At 36.0% G+C, this 17147-nt stretch overlaps 1 protein-coding gene across 8 annotated transcripts in view; it reads right to left on the bottom strand.

The window, feature by feature from the left end:
- Positions 1-17147, bottom strand: part of ULK4 (unc-51 like kinase 4) — a 240153-nt gene that overhangs the window by 161910 nt on the left and 61096 nt on the right. For all 8 annotated transcript variants that reach the window (XM_082044443.1, XM_082044446.1, XM_082044445.1 and 5 more), the window contains exons 20-23: positions 16337-16498; positions 9442-9624; positions 3577-3704; positions 1022-1155 (exon numbers count right to left, since the gene is read on the bottom strand). In XM_082044443.1, the coding sequence (XP_081900569.1) occupies positions 1022-1155; positions 3577-3704; positions 9442-9624; positions 16337-16498 (607 nt within the window). The remainder of the gene's footprint in view (positions 1-1021; positions 1156-3576; positions 3705-9441; positions 9625-16336; positions 16499-17147) is intronic.

The following is a 17147-nucleotide window of genomic DNA, read 5'->3' as shown; positions in this document are numbered from 1 at the left end:
AGGACAAGTGCTAAGGGTTTTAACCTGAAAGAAGGGAGATTCAGGTTAGATATGAGGAAGAAAATTTTTACAATGAGGGTGGTAAAACACTGGAACACATTTCCCAGAGAGGTGGTAGATGCCCCATCCCTGGAAACATTCAATGCCAGGCTGGACTGGGCTCAGAGCAACCTGATCTATTTGCAGATGTCCCTGCTCATTGCAGGGGGTTGGACTAGACGACCCTTGAAGGTCCTTTCAAACAGAAACTGCTCTTTGATTCTACAATGACAGAGGACTTCAGCTGCTATACCCAAGCAGATTTTTCTTTGAACATATATGAACAGCACAAAGTTCCAAGTGACTTTTTAGCACACAAGGTTCAATTACTAGCGAAATTTGAGTAGATATTAATAAAGTTGTCCAAATGCATATCCATGGCACAAAAGCTATTTTGCTGAAACTTCAAGTCCTTATTCCTAAATATAAGGGATGGGCTGAGGTAGCACTTATGTTGTATCAGAGCAAATCTTTCCATCTTTTCTTATGCATGAGCAAATCGGTTTCAGACACCTAGAACAACTGAAGTATCTAGGCTGAAAAATTCCGGAAAAATTGCCTGAAGCAAATATTCAACATATAACTTCCAGTGTAGGTGATTAAAACGTACTCACACATATGCACTGTTGCATTCCCCCTAGCTTTGTGCTTTACAAAGCAAACTTGCTCTTAGGTTTTTCAATGTTTGGAATATCTTTAGAACATCTTTAGAACATTGATAAAGCTTCGTGTACATTTGGGCCTCATTCTAGACTGACTTGATGTGGCTTACCATTCAACACATACAAAATATTAAAGGAAATCATTCATTCCAGTACAAAATATGTGATCATGACATAAGTAAAGAACTTCATGAAGCTGACATCATACAAACTTTATGTAATTAGACAATACAGGTGTCCACTTGTATAGGTCAGGGGATATTTGTTTCTCAAGGGAGTAAGCAAAGGTAATATTTGTTCAGTTAACTAACTGAATTTACCTAGAATTCCGGGCAGCTCCCGCACAATGTGATAGATGAGAAGATCCAGGCATTTTGACAGGTATTCACTGCCGCCTTGCTGCTCTTTTCCTGGTGTGGTCTTTCTGCTGTCTCTTTCAATATACATCACGAGTCTACATTTAAGCAAGCACAAAACATTACCCCTCATAACAAAAAAATGACACTACATGTCAAAAATACTACTGAACCAGACATTTCTAGTATCTGTGGTTATAATCAAGATGATACGTTAGTTTAGGCTCTGTAATTTTGTGGAAATGTTAGACTTTCCCTTCCAAATAAATCAATTTTTAAAATAACACAAATGACTATGTGAAGGAAAAAGGACAAAGAAACCCTTAAGCTACTGTAAGCGCAGCCTTACTTGTTTAAACGTATATATGATGCAAACACAAGGACCGAATCTCTCTGCAGGCTTAGGCAGAGACTAATTTTAAAATCCACTTTATTTTGAAATATATGACCAATGTGCACAATATGAGCAAAAGTCTAAAGACAGTAATTTTCATCATGCAAGAATTCCAAAAGCAGGAATAATTTAAGTCAATGTAACAATAGATCAACCCTTCAGTCAAGAAAAATCGCACTACATAAATCATACTACAGCCTATAAAAATGTTAGCACTAGTTAGAATGGCCATATTGAAAGAGATAAAAGTCCAAATGAGCCTTACATCCCTTCTCTAGAAGTCTGGTGTTCAAGATTTCTGAAGACAAACTCAATGCTTACATTCTAACTGATGAGTGCTGTGTAGCTATGTCATTCTGCAGAATGACATTTCTCATGGTAAACTATGGTAATTGATTTATTAACCACTGGCTAACTTACAAGAGATTGCTTTAATAATACACCTATAACAGAATGCTCCAGGCAATATTTTAAAATGTTCATTTGAATAGACAGAAGGGCGAGGTTTCCCTTTAGGGGCATAGTATTGACATCTTTGTTTCATATTCAAACTCCCTGGGGGTCCTGCGCAAAGACCCATCAGTCACTGGTGTATGAAATCCACACTGTGGATTTTAAGAATGCACTTCAGTATTACCTTTTTTTTTAGATATCCTTCTTATAATCAATATTCTTTTATAGAAGTATGAAAATAGCTTATTGAAATTTCCGCAAGTGTACACAACAAAACTCACTAACACAAAATTTTATCTGGGAGGTGTGTATTTCCATCAAAATGCCGATTTACTCAATGAAATAAGAACCATCCAAGAATGCATTTTGTAGGTTTAGGCTTCTAAACAATGTATGATTGTTATGGAATACTATTAATACAACTCACCTTATCCTTCCTGAACTGTGCTCCAGAGGCAAACACAGAGATAAATCAAAAGACTCATTCAGTAACTACTTTTCACCTCTGCAATAGCCCATATTCAGCTGCACTTCCCAGAGACTATGGGGACATCCCCTATTTTTCTTGCAATCTCTGGAAATTGTATTGAATTACAAAGAATTTTGATTTGCCTGGTAGAAGAGAACTACTTAAAAATCTGACATTATGCTTCAAAGAGAAATTTCTTTAAAACAAGTTTTTTTAATGCCAAAAATTGAATGCTTTACATCAAAATGGTATAAAGTCCTCTAGGCTTTCCAGGCAACCAAGTAATTTTTATGCAAAAGCTGTTTAACTTTATACAAAAACATGCCAAAAGTCTCTATGGATTTCTTTCCTTAAGAAAATGCTTCCATGATTTAACAATCATCTGATTCTATATGGAAATATATTTACATCTGTTTAAGTTTTACTTAAAATAGGCTGAACAGACTTAAATATGAGTGGTTTTATTCTGGAGGGCAGGGGGAGAAGGAGTTCATTTTTTAAAAGCACGTTCAATTCATTAGTTACATTTGAGAAGCATACAAAGTATGTTCATTTATTCTGAAAGAGGAAAAAAACAAAGTTTATGTAAACTCATGAGCTCTCTCTTTTCACATTGTCCTTCCCATCACAAAATTGCCTTTCACATCAAGATTTTCTAAAAATATGCATGGCTATTTTTTCTCTGATAGTACTGTTCAACTAAACATTGTCTCGAGAAAATTGTACAGATCTAAATGTAGGCAGGAAAGCATCAGTATCTCTATTATCCTTTGACAAATTCCTCAGTCATATGTAGAACAGTTTATCACTTACTCCCTGAAGAATGTCAGTGTTCTGTCTAATGGGCGAAACTATGGAAATACATTTATTTAGTTCATATAACGCACACATTTGTCTTGCACTCAACAACACATGAAAAAATATTTAGTAGAAGCCAGGTTTGATGTTAAAAAAAAATTCTCTAAGTGTCTGTATTGCTTGATATGGCCATCAGTGAACTTTCACACAAATCATCACTTGACAACCCCAGGCAAAAGAGAACACTCTTTTCTTGATATTCTCATGAACAAAAGGATTCATATTAAGCAGAAAACAGTTCAATCCTAAAACACTGTCTCAAAAATATCACACATTTTTAAGTATTTCAGGTATGACTTTGAAAACAACCATTATGTCTCTAATTATTTTCCATTAGCACCTTACCTTGCTTGACAACTGAGTAGCAACATCTCCCTGTTATTAATGAAAACTTGTAGCAGGAGCAGAAAGGCTTTTGCTCGAATAAAATTTGAAGGACTTTCAAGTAAACGAGTAATTGTAGTCACAAAATCCTTGGTGGAAAGAAACATAAATATATTAATATTATTTTATAGAAAAAGGTTACCTGCACTGTATTCTAAGACTGTGTACATTTAAAATTTGCTCATTTTCATATGCATTCTGCATTAGTAAGGTGCTTTTCACTTCACTCATAGGGAAAAAAAAAAATCTATAAAACACTACTGAATAAATTCTATCCAAGACAGACTGGTCCAGTGCAAAGCTGCTTTGAACATCTTCTCAAGAGCTGCAAGAAGTACACAGTATCTAATGTATTATGTCCAAAATGCTATAAAATTAACTACAAAATATGATGGAAGTTGTATTTTAAAATGTCTTGCCTTAAGGATAAAAGTATTTTATTACATTATTTTAAAAGACTGAAGGATTTTCAAAATACATAAATATTGCAGCACAAATATGATTAAATGTTTACCTATTCATTCCCATATATACAGGAAGTTTACAACCACTACCTTGTTGAATACAACTATGTCTAAATCAGACTCTAAATTATACAACAGATGCTCCAAATAGAAGGTAAAGCCGTTTCAACCTTCTCTGTACTTATCTGAACTAATTTTATTTTGGGTTCATGAAGTGAAGAACATCTTTTCAGGGAATGACCCAAATTAGGACTTGGAAAGAAAGAAAAAGGGTAAACTGCAAGCAGTAAGGAGTCACGACTTTCCTAATCCACTGACCATTCTCCATTCCTATGACAAAATCAATTTATAAGATCCTGGGTAACTCCTTCCTTACTGTAAATCCAAATGAAAGAATAATTGAAAAAGTTTAACAAGGATAGTGAAAAATAAAGAATAACCACAAAACATTTCCCTTCAAAATTTTAACAATGGTTAGCTGACTTGATTCTGAAAACACAGCTTTTTTTTTTTTTTTTCTCTCTCTCCTTGGTTTGCCTTATATGTTGAAAGGATTTTCGTCTCTAGTTTCTGGAATGTGGCCTGACATGAAAAGATGTGAGATTCACGAGTACTGCCTCAGCGTCCAAGGGAATAAAGCTGAGAATCAGTGGAAGAAAAAAAAGCTCTCATATTACGATTACTAGAATTATGTATTATGAGTTGTAAAAGGCGTAAGATGAGGATCATTTATGCTCTGTCCAATGATATGTTGTAAATCCTGAAGAACCAAAGGAAAAAAAAAACAAAAAACCCACATGGAGTATCCTCTAGCTCTGAGAAATAAAAATATCTCCTACTTCTCTGTGTGTCATCTGTACTTTTCTTCTACGAAGACCAAAGATGACCTTGCTGGCAGCAGCAATGATATTTTTGGATCAGCCATTGATCAGTACGGCTTGTTCTGAAAACACAAACCCTTACTTCAGATATTTCTCTCTCTCAAAAAAAAAAAAAAAAAGGTCAGAAATTAAAAACTGATCCAGAATTTGCAAACTATCCAAGAATTAGACCAAGCACAAATGGCCTAATCAGCAGAAACTACCTTCAAACATTTGAGCTGGATTCTCAAGGGAGCGATGCTACAGATTACAGAGATGCGTAGTGTGTGCCTGCTTGTTGTGTACAAAGTTTAAAATCCTGCTGTGTTGACACACATTTAACATATCAAGTATTATTGAAAGACCCTCTTTTGCTGACAGAATAACGGAAAGGCAGCTGCACTGTCATAAAACTGAAAATCAACGCTAAATGTAATTTATTAGAGACAGTCTTTGCCACAATTAACTATGCCTCTTTACAGAGACTGGAAAAAGAATAAGAGTGCAAAAGCTGGCCAAGAAACTATCAGATTTTATTTTGATACCATTTTAACCCTGTCTTCAAAAGAAGTCATCATAGACAGGAAGTACAGAAATCCCAGAAAAACAAACCGTTATTCATTATTCCCGAACTGTTTGGTTGTATTTCTGTAACTTACTTCAGAAACAGCAGAGCTCCTCAATCTTGTGGTTAATAAGCCTATATTGTGTAAAATTAACTGCTTTAAACAGTTTCAACAGCTCGTGGAGCATGACTTGTAGCTCCTCTGGTATGAACCTGCAGCAGTGAAGTTCTTAAATTACATTCAACTAAAATCAAAGGTTTAAATTTTAACAAAGTGGGGTTTCGTGAGGGTTCGGGGCTTTTTTAATGATATTACTCAAAACAACCAAAAAAATTTTTACGTTAAGAAACCCCGTAAAGCCTCAGACTTACTGACAAAGTATATATAATGCAATACTGCCTGCTAACATAAATGGACTTGATAGACCAAGCACCATGACACCATGACAAAGACACATGCAACTACAACCCTAAGCGCATCTGACTATTTTTAGCCCTCACACTCTGGAAAGCAAGAATCCTTCAGTGTTACGTGTGGGGGTTACCATGGGTTAAGCCAACATTGTCAATTAAAATCAGCTACATCAGATCTGTCTGTGAATGTTCTAATAATCAGTCTTAAGAAATTCATGTGACATTTTGGAATTTGCTTTTCTTGCTACTCTGAGGACTGCAAAACAGCAACAGTTTATCCAAACAAAATCTGAAGCACATCTTTGCTGATCTGCAGAATTCAACATGTCAGAAAAGCCAAAAATTGCTAAAATACCATCTAATACGTTAATTATTAATAGTTTCACTGTTATATTGTTCTTCCCCCCCCTGCAAGTGTTTGATGTATCCATGGCGACCCTGCAGGGTAAGGACACTTCATGGCAAGTGAGTGCACTGTCAACTGCAACAAGATCTTGATTTTATGTTGGGTACTCTTAGTAATATTGCAAAGCAAGTTCAAAACAAATCACAAAAAGCAATGATGATTTTGAATTGGCTACAGAAGGGGAAAAGAGTTAAACCACTGCTTCACTGTACAATAACTGAAGCTGTGATAGCAATTATTTGTTGTATTGTTGTGTATTTTCAGATTCCCTTTCTATGCATTGCGAATGCCTCCATAATATTATAAGTTGAGTTACAAAGATTTTGTTAAAGACATATCTTTCTCTTAGGTCATATTGATATTGACAGAACCATCAATATCAGAGGTAGCTACTCATCCACATTCAGGTAAAAGTCAAAGAATTGCAAAAAACAACTGAAAAATTAGGGCAACATTTATAATATTTTTTTTCAGTGCCATTGCTGGATATGACAGATAAAAAGAGACTATGGCCAATGGTGCAGGGAAGCAAGGAAACAACACAGTTGTGACAATGTATTGCTTTAACTATATGAATAATTTTACTTATTAGTACTTGAGACAAACAAACAAATTTGAAAAAGCCCAACCCCATTATCGGACCTCTGGGAAAAAACTAACTCCATTCAGAAAGTTACATGACTTGTTTTCACTCATTCAAAGGTGAATCTTGACACCAAGTTGAAAGTAATTAGCATTTTTTTTTAATCCACTGCTATAGTGTGTCAAAGATTTAGAGTTCTTTTTCCACACTTAATTTTAAAAACATCATTTCAGGTTTTTTTTTGTTTCTAAGACAAAAAGCTGAAATAGAAAGGCCCTGTATCAGAGAGGGACAAAACCCAGTACCTTTAGCTATTGTAGTTCTCAGAAGATTTATACTAGCATAGATGAACAGAGAATTGCATTTCTCCTTTGCCTTCTGGCTTTTATTTTGTAACTTGTTTTATTGCTGTTCTTGAAAGGAGTAGAAAACAAGGGCAGCCTTAAGTCTTACATGCTAAGGGAGTTTCCAAATAAAATACACAAAGCTAAATAATCTCCATTTTGAATTTATTACTTTAAGTATCTTTTAATATGTTGGTTTACAGCTGTATTAAAAAGATAGTCACAACTGTGTCACTACCTTCTATATAACACTGAGGTCCTTCTGCCTCTGAAGCTACAGTATAGAAGAATTCTACAGAAGGCAAAATAATTTCCAGGCCAATACAATCCACTTTTCTTTTCCCTTCTCTCATTAAGGTGGACTTGTATGTGATGTTCATGGAATATTGACAAGTGCACAGATTATTAAATACAGTTTTCAGCAATAAAATATTATTACTCCATGTAATGTGATAGCACCTGGCAGTTCAGTTCAGGAGCAGGATTATATGTTTAGATCCTATTCAAGAAAAACGTAAATCTAATTTCTGTTTCCAAAATCTTACAATCTAATTTGAGCAAAACAGACATTCTATGAGATACAGATTTATCTGAACTGTAAGGCAGATACAGTTACCAAGTGAGGGCACACGCGGTAGAACTAGACCCTCTTTACCAGTTTTTAAAACACAATGTTTCTTCAGTTACAGCTTTAGGCACTATTCCCACTTCTACCATTAGTGTGACATATGCTATTAAAAGGATATCTATATTTCTCTATATTTCAATTTTCTAATCTGCAAAACTGCAACATTTGCTCACAAAACACCTATGACAATTCATTAATGACTAACCAGCAACTTTAAACCCACAAAGTTTCAGCTATTTCTGTACTGCATGTCAGCAAAATACTTCCTTTGTTCCTATAACTAGTTGGAGAATTTCAGAGTTGATTATTTTTATAATATGAAAAATTTGATTAAAACAGTTCATAAGAACTGCAGTATCGGAAAGGGAATCCTTTTAGCAATGTAAGTGCTATATAAACAAGAAATTCTTCACAGAAAACGTCATGCTGTAGCCATATGCTTGTTACACATCACATTCTTTCGCTGAATTTTCAAGTTAGTATTTTTTTAACGTACTTCTCTGACTATACCACCAGTTCACAGTAATGCACACTCTTAGAAACTGTAACATTATGGGACAATTTGCCACATGTTAGTGCTGTTGTAGTGGAATTTGTGGAGAGGTTACAGCCAGCCAGCGCATTTACAAAAACGCATTGGCACTTCTGACAAAGCACAGAAATTACTTTTAAGAAGAGAATGTATGATTTCAAGCTGCAAGAAGAGATGGGTGGAAAACAGTAGATTAAAACAATGTGTATAGAAGCCAAATTAATCTCTCTCAACTAAAGCTTAATAGATTGTTATAATCAAGATGACTTCCAGGTTGCCGCATACATTACAACGGAGTATCTCATTAAAACATAAGCTAGAGTTCCTATTTTCTTTGTGATTTTTATCCTTTCTAAGCAGAGGGGGATTACTTTTGTTTACGAATTGTGTAGACTTACTGCCAAGAAAATAAACACTATTTCTCTAAACATGGAATAATTTGGTGATCAAAATACAAAGTTTTTAATCATCTCTTCCAAAAATTATATTAGACATAAATCAGAACCGGTAGTTTTATTTGGTGACACTAAAAAGAAAACCCCAAGTTATCAAAATGGTAATTCCTGTGAGACATTTCACTTACAAATTGGCCTAACGTCCTTTAATGAAAGCATAAAGTACAGCTTTAGATTCAGTCAGGACACTCATTATTTTCTCTTTTAAAAGCCTAAGAGAGCTGTGTCAAATAGTTGTCCTCATGCATTCCTTATTGTTTTTCCTTAGGGTCATTAACAGTTATGGTCAGACTAGAGTTTTCTGAATTGCTTGAATTCTAGCTGCAGTAGCAATTTATATACCCATTAGTAATACCTCCTGGAGATCTGTGAGAGAGGAAGAAAAGCTATACACCTCGCTATTTAGATTTTAAGCAAATAAAAACATAAAGTAAACACATTCCTCATTTCCTGCTATTCAGATACATAAGTGTCACTGAGTTGAGCATTTTGAAAACAAAAAAACATTACCAGAGCCAACTTTAACTTTCCATTAGTAAAATTCCATGCCAGTGAATATTAATCTGAACTCAAACCTTTTCTTGAATCAGCCTCTGCAGATGAATCCCACATGACAACATTGCTGAAAACATGGTGAGTATGTACTGCTGAATTTTGCATATTCCACTTGCCAAGGAATTTAGTACAGCTGTTAAACCCACTTTTTCAATGACACTCTGGAAAGCATTGGGTGAGTAACGAGTAATTCTGCATAAAGCCTACAAAAGTGAAAAAAAACAATTGTTATTTAATGGGATTATTATCTCAAGAAAAATAATGGAGAATAAAAATAGGTGGTGACTTTTCCAACAGTTTAGGAACACAGATAATTCATACAGACAAATACAGACAAATATTAGGGGAAAAGGCTACTTATATTTAGAGACTTGGAATTCATCTAAAGTTATTGCTGTATGCTCCAGGCAGCTGAAACTTAAATATTTGGTAAACCCACATCAACATCAAACAGAGTTACATCACTCTTTCCCTCTAGAGAATAGTAATGATGGGATGGCATAGTCCATGCTTGAGTCTTCTATCAGCACAGAATGTAGGTAGCATCAGATAACACCATACTAGGAAGGAGCACAGGCAGCAGAAAATACAGAGATGGCGCACACCACAGAAATTCTAGTCACCCATAAAGGTGGGCATCTTTTTGCTCTTGCTCTGCTCATGGACCATAATCTGATATGTAGTATTTCACTAACTGAAGTGTATCTTCAGATCTAGATACTATAACTTTAGATCTAGATACTTGTTAAGGAGCATTGCTTAGTATGGTAAAGATGTAAATTATTATTCAAATGGTTGATTTACAAATATCAGTGATTAAAACAATTCTAACAAAAGATGCAGATACTGACTGTACTCTAGTGAAGCGAGCACAAATCTGTTCAGCGTATACTAACTTAGCTATTTCATAATAAGCATTACCAAATGATCTCCAGGGTGGCTTTATCTCCCAGTCAACATAGCTTTTTCTTTTGATACCTCTGGAAATGCAGCCTTCAAGATACTGTAATCACTTTTGTTCTCTCCAGATAAAGAAAATAAGATTCTTTAGACATTTAAAATTTCATTTTCTTTGGCTTGAATGTAGTGTTAGGATAGGAAAACAGGTTATGTCAATTATTGGATTCACATGCACATCTGAATTAGTTTTAGGGCAAAACTTGGAAGGCGACTTTCTTCTGTGAAAAGTAGGCAATATTACCATTTCTTTCTTCAGACCAGCTATATTTAGAAATTGCTAGTTACTTGGTGCGCATTCAATAGTGAGGTCTCATTTAAGAGAATCTACAATCAATTACACCCATTACAGCCACAGAATACTCTCATCAGATAATGGCTTTCCATATAGGAACCTCAGAAACTGCCCAGTTCACCAGTGCCCTTAGAAACGAAAGGGGTGGGGGAGGCATAAAAGACAATAAATCAAGAAATTATTATTTTTAAATAGACATTGATGCCGTTCATCTATTCTGTTCCTTTTCTTCCTTGTCATTTCTGGTCTAGGAACTATATAGATTGCAGCCTTTTTCTTCTCCTTTTTCTTCCTCCCCGTTTTAAAACACAGACACTCCACCTCAGTTTCTCAGGGCAGCATGCTCCATTTCCCTAAGGATACCATGCAGCCCTTCACCTCTACTCTGAGTTCTCAAAATAAGAGTGCAGGAGGTCTGCGCCTTCACTAAACACATCCTCGAGGGTCACATCACCAGTGCACTGCTGCAACCTAGAGACAGACCGTGTCACAGCAACATGGAGCTAACTGGGTTTGCTAACGTGGTGTATGCAGGCTTGGCAATGTCTTAGCTCTCTGCTACAGACCTTGTCAAACAAGGGTGACCATAGCCAGAGGCCAGCACAAGACCTCCAGACAAACCCGGTAGGAAAGGCATGGCTGTCTTCTAGGATTATATTGTAGCTTTGGAAACAACAGGAAAGCTCCAGCTTGCAAGAGTCAAGAGTAAAAGCTTTAAAGTACCATTAGCTTGTAAGTCATAGAGCACTCTGCTATACGAGTGTAACCAACACATCAGCAGAAAAGAAGACAGAGTTTCATGGGGGACAGAAGACAAAGCATCCTAAATCACTTCAGTACCTCCGGTATCTGGAGAGAACAGATGGAGATAGATCAAAAGGTGGTGGGAGCAGGAACTGGAAACAAGTGTCGAGAGGAGGAACAAGTAGAGCTCACACCACAGGCTCTCAGCAGCCATCTTGGAACAGGCAATGTTCACAGAGAGAGTAGAGCATTGGCAGAGCCTCTCCTGGAATGGGCTTCTGTGTCCTTGCTCTCTGCGCAGCCTTAACCAGCACCTTTTCTCCCAGCAGCTGCAGCCCTGGGACTGTGATCCTTATCGGTCCATTCCAGCTTCATCATCTATGCCCTATCCATTGCCTTCTGGTCTTATATGCCATATGGTGGCTGGACAACTTTCACCCTTTCAGGACATACTCCATGATTCTCTCAGGTTTGAGAATGAATACATTAATGAAACTGCAATACCCAAGCCTCTGAATGAAACTATTCAGCACCAATTATTTAAGACATTACAAAACAAAAACAAACCCCCAAAAGATGGTGTTGAGCTTTTCCAAACTCCTTCGCACTTAAGTGGCTTACGTTCTGTTATTATTCCTCCTCCAGCAGAAAAAGCCATCTCTTAAAGATAAATTTTAAATTATTTTTTTTTTATTAAAAACTTCCAGTATACTGGAAAAAAAAATATTCTCCTTGCTGCTGAGCTTGTCAGAATGTCACTTTGACATCTTATAGAACAATTTCTTCTCCGAGTCTAGCAAAATGATAAAAAGACATAGCTTTCCTACAGGCAAAATCTGTGATATTTACCTGAGGCATGTTGGATTCCAAAGTGAGCAAAAATACTGAGACACAGTCCCCGTTTGCCACCTCTGACAGGCAGGACAAGGTAAAGTATCATTTCTTGACTCCAGAGATGGAAGACAGAGAATCTTCTTGATATATTTTTATTATTGATTGAAATAATCATAAGAAAAGTTCCACAGTGCGTTACTACTTTGCAGACAGCCTGCTAGATTTAGGTAAAAGATACGACACATGTATTTCTTAACATAAACTTATTTTTACATATGAATATGGATGTCAGTCAAGAATAAATTCTTCAGGATACATTAAAACAAGGCAGGTATGACTGCATAATAAAACACAATAGGACACTGACCATCTCAATTTTACGTGGCCATGCAGAATAAAAATGCCAACATATCTACCACAACAATTTAACAAACGCAGAAATTGCACAGTACAATATAGCTGGAGAATACATTAGTATTTTATTTTTAAAATTAGTATGTTACTGAAATCTCTATGAACTTCATTGGGTTAAAGACCTACCTGTGCCAGATTTCAATATTGACTGGTTATTTTTTTCTAAAGTTAAGATTATATACCTGAATAACCCAGTAGTATTAATAAATAACAATGATTTTTCTTTTGAGTAATAAATTGAGTATTGAGTAATAAATCCAAGAAATAAGTTCACCCTCTTGTTACTTTATTGTTCCCCTACAAAGCAACAAAGGATTAGAGTACCACTTTAGTATATACTACTTTAGAAGCTTCCTTGTCCATTTCACTTCATATGCAGTATAAAATTATTAAACCTCAGACTTTCAATAAAGGACACAATCCCAAAAACAGCGGAAGGGAAAATACAGGAACACATTGAGAGCCAAGCACACCTGTGTAAAACGATTTGTCTGGGAGACGGAGATGGAATGGACTATATGGATAGAAATAATTTCCATGAAAACCGGAAAGACAAGAAACAAAGGAGTTAGCCCAAGGATGTAGAAGAGTCCTCTTGCAGAAGTTACTCTCACAGGCTCCCTCACTGCTGCTTTCACTCAAAGCTCTCCAGTATGTTAGTCTGGAGCAAGCCTCCCTTGAGCATGACTACAACCTCAGTAATGACCCCAGGGAAAGGTATGATCTCCAGTGAGCCTACCTCCTCCATAGGACAAAAAAATGTTGTGAACAGTTTGGGGTTTTTTTTGCTTATGTTGTCCATATGTAAATTTATACCACAGATTTGCACAAGATGTTGAAATTTTTGCCTCAGCAGAGGCACACAACCTGGTCATCTCTTTAAAATGCTGGTTTTGACACTAAAGAGTGTACTGCTAAGGAACTTTGACAGAGAAAAGTTAACAGAATGATAAAAAGGCATCTTTCTTATTTAGATTGACAACTGCCATTGAAAGAATGTCCCACAAATCAGCTGAGTTTCTCTAGGAAATCCTGGTAATTGCAGGTATCATGATCTCCTAAAACACACTGCTTTGTCCTAACACATGTGATCTATGAGAAGGCTTCTAGAATAGCTCTTGAGGACTGATAAACTTTGACAACTAAGTCTTGAATTTGCATTATAAAGGGAAGAAAAAAAAGTCAGGAGGTAAGAGCTTGGCTAAAACAGTATGATTGCAAGTCTTATGAGTGCCAGCCTAGAAGCGCCACATGATTCAGTTTGAACTTACTATGCATGGCACTCCATTTCTCATACCTGGTTAAGCAAGAAGCCCATAGAGATCAGGTTGCTCTATCACAACTGTAGTGACAAGAGGTGAAGGAATTGACGAACTCAAAATCTACCATACTTTCAATCTCCTCTCTTGGAAGAAACCACACAAATGCCAGCACTGTTCAGCTGAACTGAGCAATTAAAAAGCCTCATTGCTAGTAAGTAGCGGTAGCTGTCAATGGACACAAAAGAAAAAAAAAATGGGAGGGAGTAAACCAGGCTACAAAAAGCTCTTCAGGTTTTAGCTTCCTCTTTAACATTTTTTCCTACCTTCCAGATGTGTGAAACTTTTCTTATCAGATGCTATGGAAAAAAAGGCAACTCCAGTAGTGCTAAAGAGAGGGCAGTTACCCATAGCATAAATACTATGACAAAGAAAAGATTTCTCAGTGGTTCACATCAGCCTTACAGCTTTGGGAGGATCAAATTATCTGAGATCTCAAAAGTAGCTGAGGACAGAGAGGGACAAACATCCATCCTCTCCTAGTCACTAAAAACGTCATCTAAGGGCAAAGGGTGCAAACCATATGACACTGAGGGTACTGACCTCTGAGCCCACTGTAGTGGGTCTGCACTGATGACAAATGTATTCTTGAGAATGAGAAGTGTAACTTCTATATCTTACTGAGCAGAAATAAAGCTCTTGCCTACCTGAAGCATACTATATTGTCCAAGAAGAAACTAACTTTTCAAGAGGGTGAAAAAAAAAAAAACAAAACCACTGACATCTTCTATGGTGATCTTTCTTTGCTCCATGTCTGAATGTAGCTCAGACAGACTGTTGCTCTGGGATACGCTGCTCACTGAGGCACGCAAAACAGGTGTAACTGTCCAACTGGTCCCTGCAAGCGGAGCAGCTCTGGAAGCCTGGCACAGAAGTCAAGACAATAGTAAACACTGAAGCTAAGTTCTCTGAGTGGATAGCAGGGAAACAGGAGGAAAACGCCAGGACAAGTTGAAGGAGATAAAAATAAGGATCTGTGATCTAGTAGAAAACAAATAACAACTGTCCAATCTAATGACTGACAAGAACTGAAAGCACAAGACACAAAATATCCCTTATGGCAAAAATAATGGTAGGAGGGAGGATTGAACAGACTTGTTTAAATACTTAATAAGTGAAGGAGATCATAACTCTAATTTCCAGTCTTTTACCATATATATAGTCACTTTGTGAGCATAAAATTCACAGATCAAATGTGTAAAGTCTCAAAAAGAGCCTTTCTGAAAATGCAGCCTACCAGCCAGACTCACAAGCAGGCTTAAGCTACAAATGCTCTGTATAAAGTTTACACATATATTTTACATTTTTAGAGACTGAAAATCCTCTACTTCTAAGACTAAATTTTACAAAGAATTTCAGGTGCCATAGTACAGAGGTTTCTGTAACATGTGTCTTACTAAATAAGTTTACTGTTCGAAAAGAGCAACACATTTCCCAGTATTTGGGCAGTTTATTTCCCAGGCAAGACTCTACCACAAATATACACTGAGGTAAATATTTAATAAACGCATGTATTTTTTAAAATTATAAATTTATTCTACCATTTATCTCTTCAGCTACACTTCAGATATATTTATAATTCTCTCTCTTTTATTACCTCAATTCTAGATATGTCAAAGCACACACTGTTGCAGCAGCAACATCACCATTTTCCATCTGGGAAGCCAACAGGAAACTCATTCATGAGCCTGAGCTCTACTCAGAATATAAGCATCCAGTTATCACATTTCATTTAAAATAAGTCAACTTATTGCTCCCTTCTAAATATTACCTGTATTGGGAGGTAAGGCTTTTGTTCTGTCAACAAGAGATTTGTTTAAACTCACAGCACTGCTAAGTATTTTCTCTCACAAACCTTTTTGCTTGTGAGTCATAGCTCTGTTTTTCTTATTAGCTGATCAACTTGTCCTATATTAACTTACAAATTCAAGGCAAAGACTAGCCCTTACAATGTTATAGAAAGTAACATGATGATTTCAATATGTCTTCCAAGTAAGTCTGCGATAAAAAGAATAAACACTTCTCACGTAAAACATCATACAAAAAATAAATTGCAGTTTTGCAAGAATTTAATTGATTCTTTGAAAGATTAAACTTTTCAAACATAAGTCATGATCACGAGCATAAGAAAATATATAAGAAAATGATGAAGCTCAAGGACTTTTCATAAGCACTGGACTGTAATACATGCACTTTTCAATTTCAGAAAATCTCTAAATCTCTGTTTATGTGATCTGAAATATAAATACACATACATAAAAAAAACATACTCAAAACCTTTCCATTTCAATTCAGAATGCTTTTCAAAATAAACCGCAAAACACTTCTGTATCACAAAAGGAAATTCCTTACCGAAACGGCAGTTATCTTCAAAGAATCTACTGTAGAATGTGTGAAAAGGTACCACAATATAGGTCCAACTTCTCCTGTAATAAATCCTTGTGCATGGCAAGAGAGAGTAGTGCAAACGTTTTCAATTATCTTTGCCGCCAAATGGTTCACTACTCGGTCTTCCTACAGGAAGGAGAGGAAAGAAAAACTCATATGCAAATATTTCTAATGTTTCTGATTTCTTCTTAAATTACTGCTCTGTCCATGTTTTATTCCATGTATACTGTCTTAGTGTGGTTTCTCATTTGATACTTGCAAAAGTCATTTCATAGGAAACCTCACCTCATGACAAAGTTATGCTTACAGATCCTATTTCCCTGCACCTTCCCTTCTACTGCAGACAATTTAATACAGGTATAATTTAATACAAAATCTTTCAGCTCCAAATGATCACCTCAAATTAAACGTAGTCACTAAAAAATGAAAAGGTTGTGTTATGTTAGAGGTGTTTCATGATGAGTGCTTTATGCATGAATGTCTGTGCACCAAAACTCATCACTGCTACAGGCTCTGAATAGCAAGATTATGAAATATACAGTTATATTACGAAAAATAAAATTAATTATATTAAATTCTCTTTATTCGGAAGAACCAATAACCCTCTGGGATACAGAAAAAGACTTCTTGCAAGTCAAGTTATTCCATAACACTGTTTTCTTCCTCTTCTGAAACAAAGAATCCAGAACAATGTTTAAGATAACCTATTGGGTCCCATTTACTATATCAGTTCCTAATTTCTGTAAGGGATTCTGAATCCTTCATATTTTTAATA

The sequence above is a fragment of the Streptopelia decaocto genome (assembly GCF_964273445.1).
Source record: "Streptopelia decaocto genome assembly, chromosome: 2".
NCBI lineage: Eukaryota > Metazoa > Chordata > Aves > Columbiformes > Columbidae > Streptopelia > Streptopelia decaocto.
Note: the sequence above shows the minus strand (reverse complement) of the source record. Positions and strands in the feature narration are given on the sequence as shown.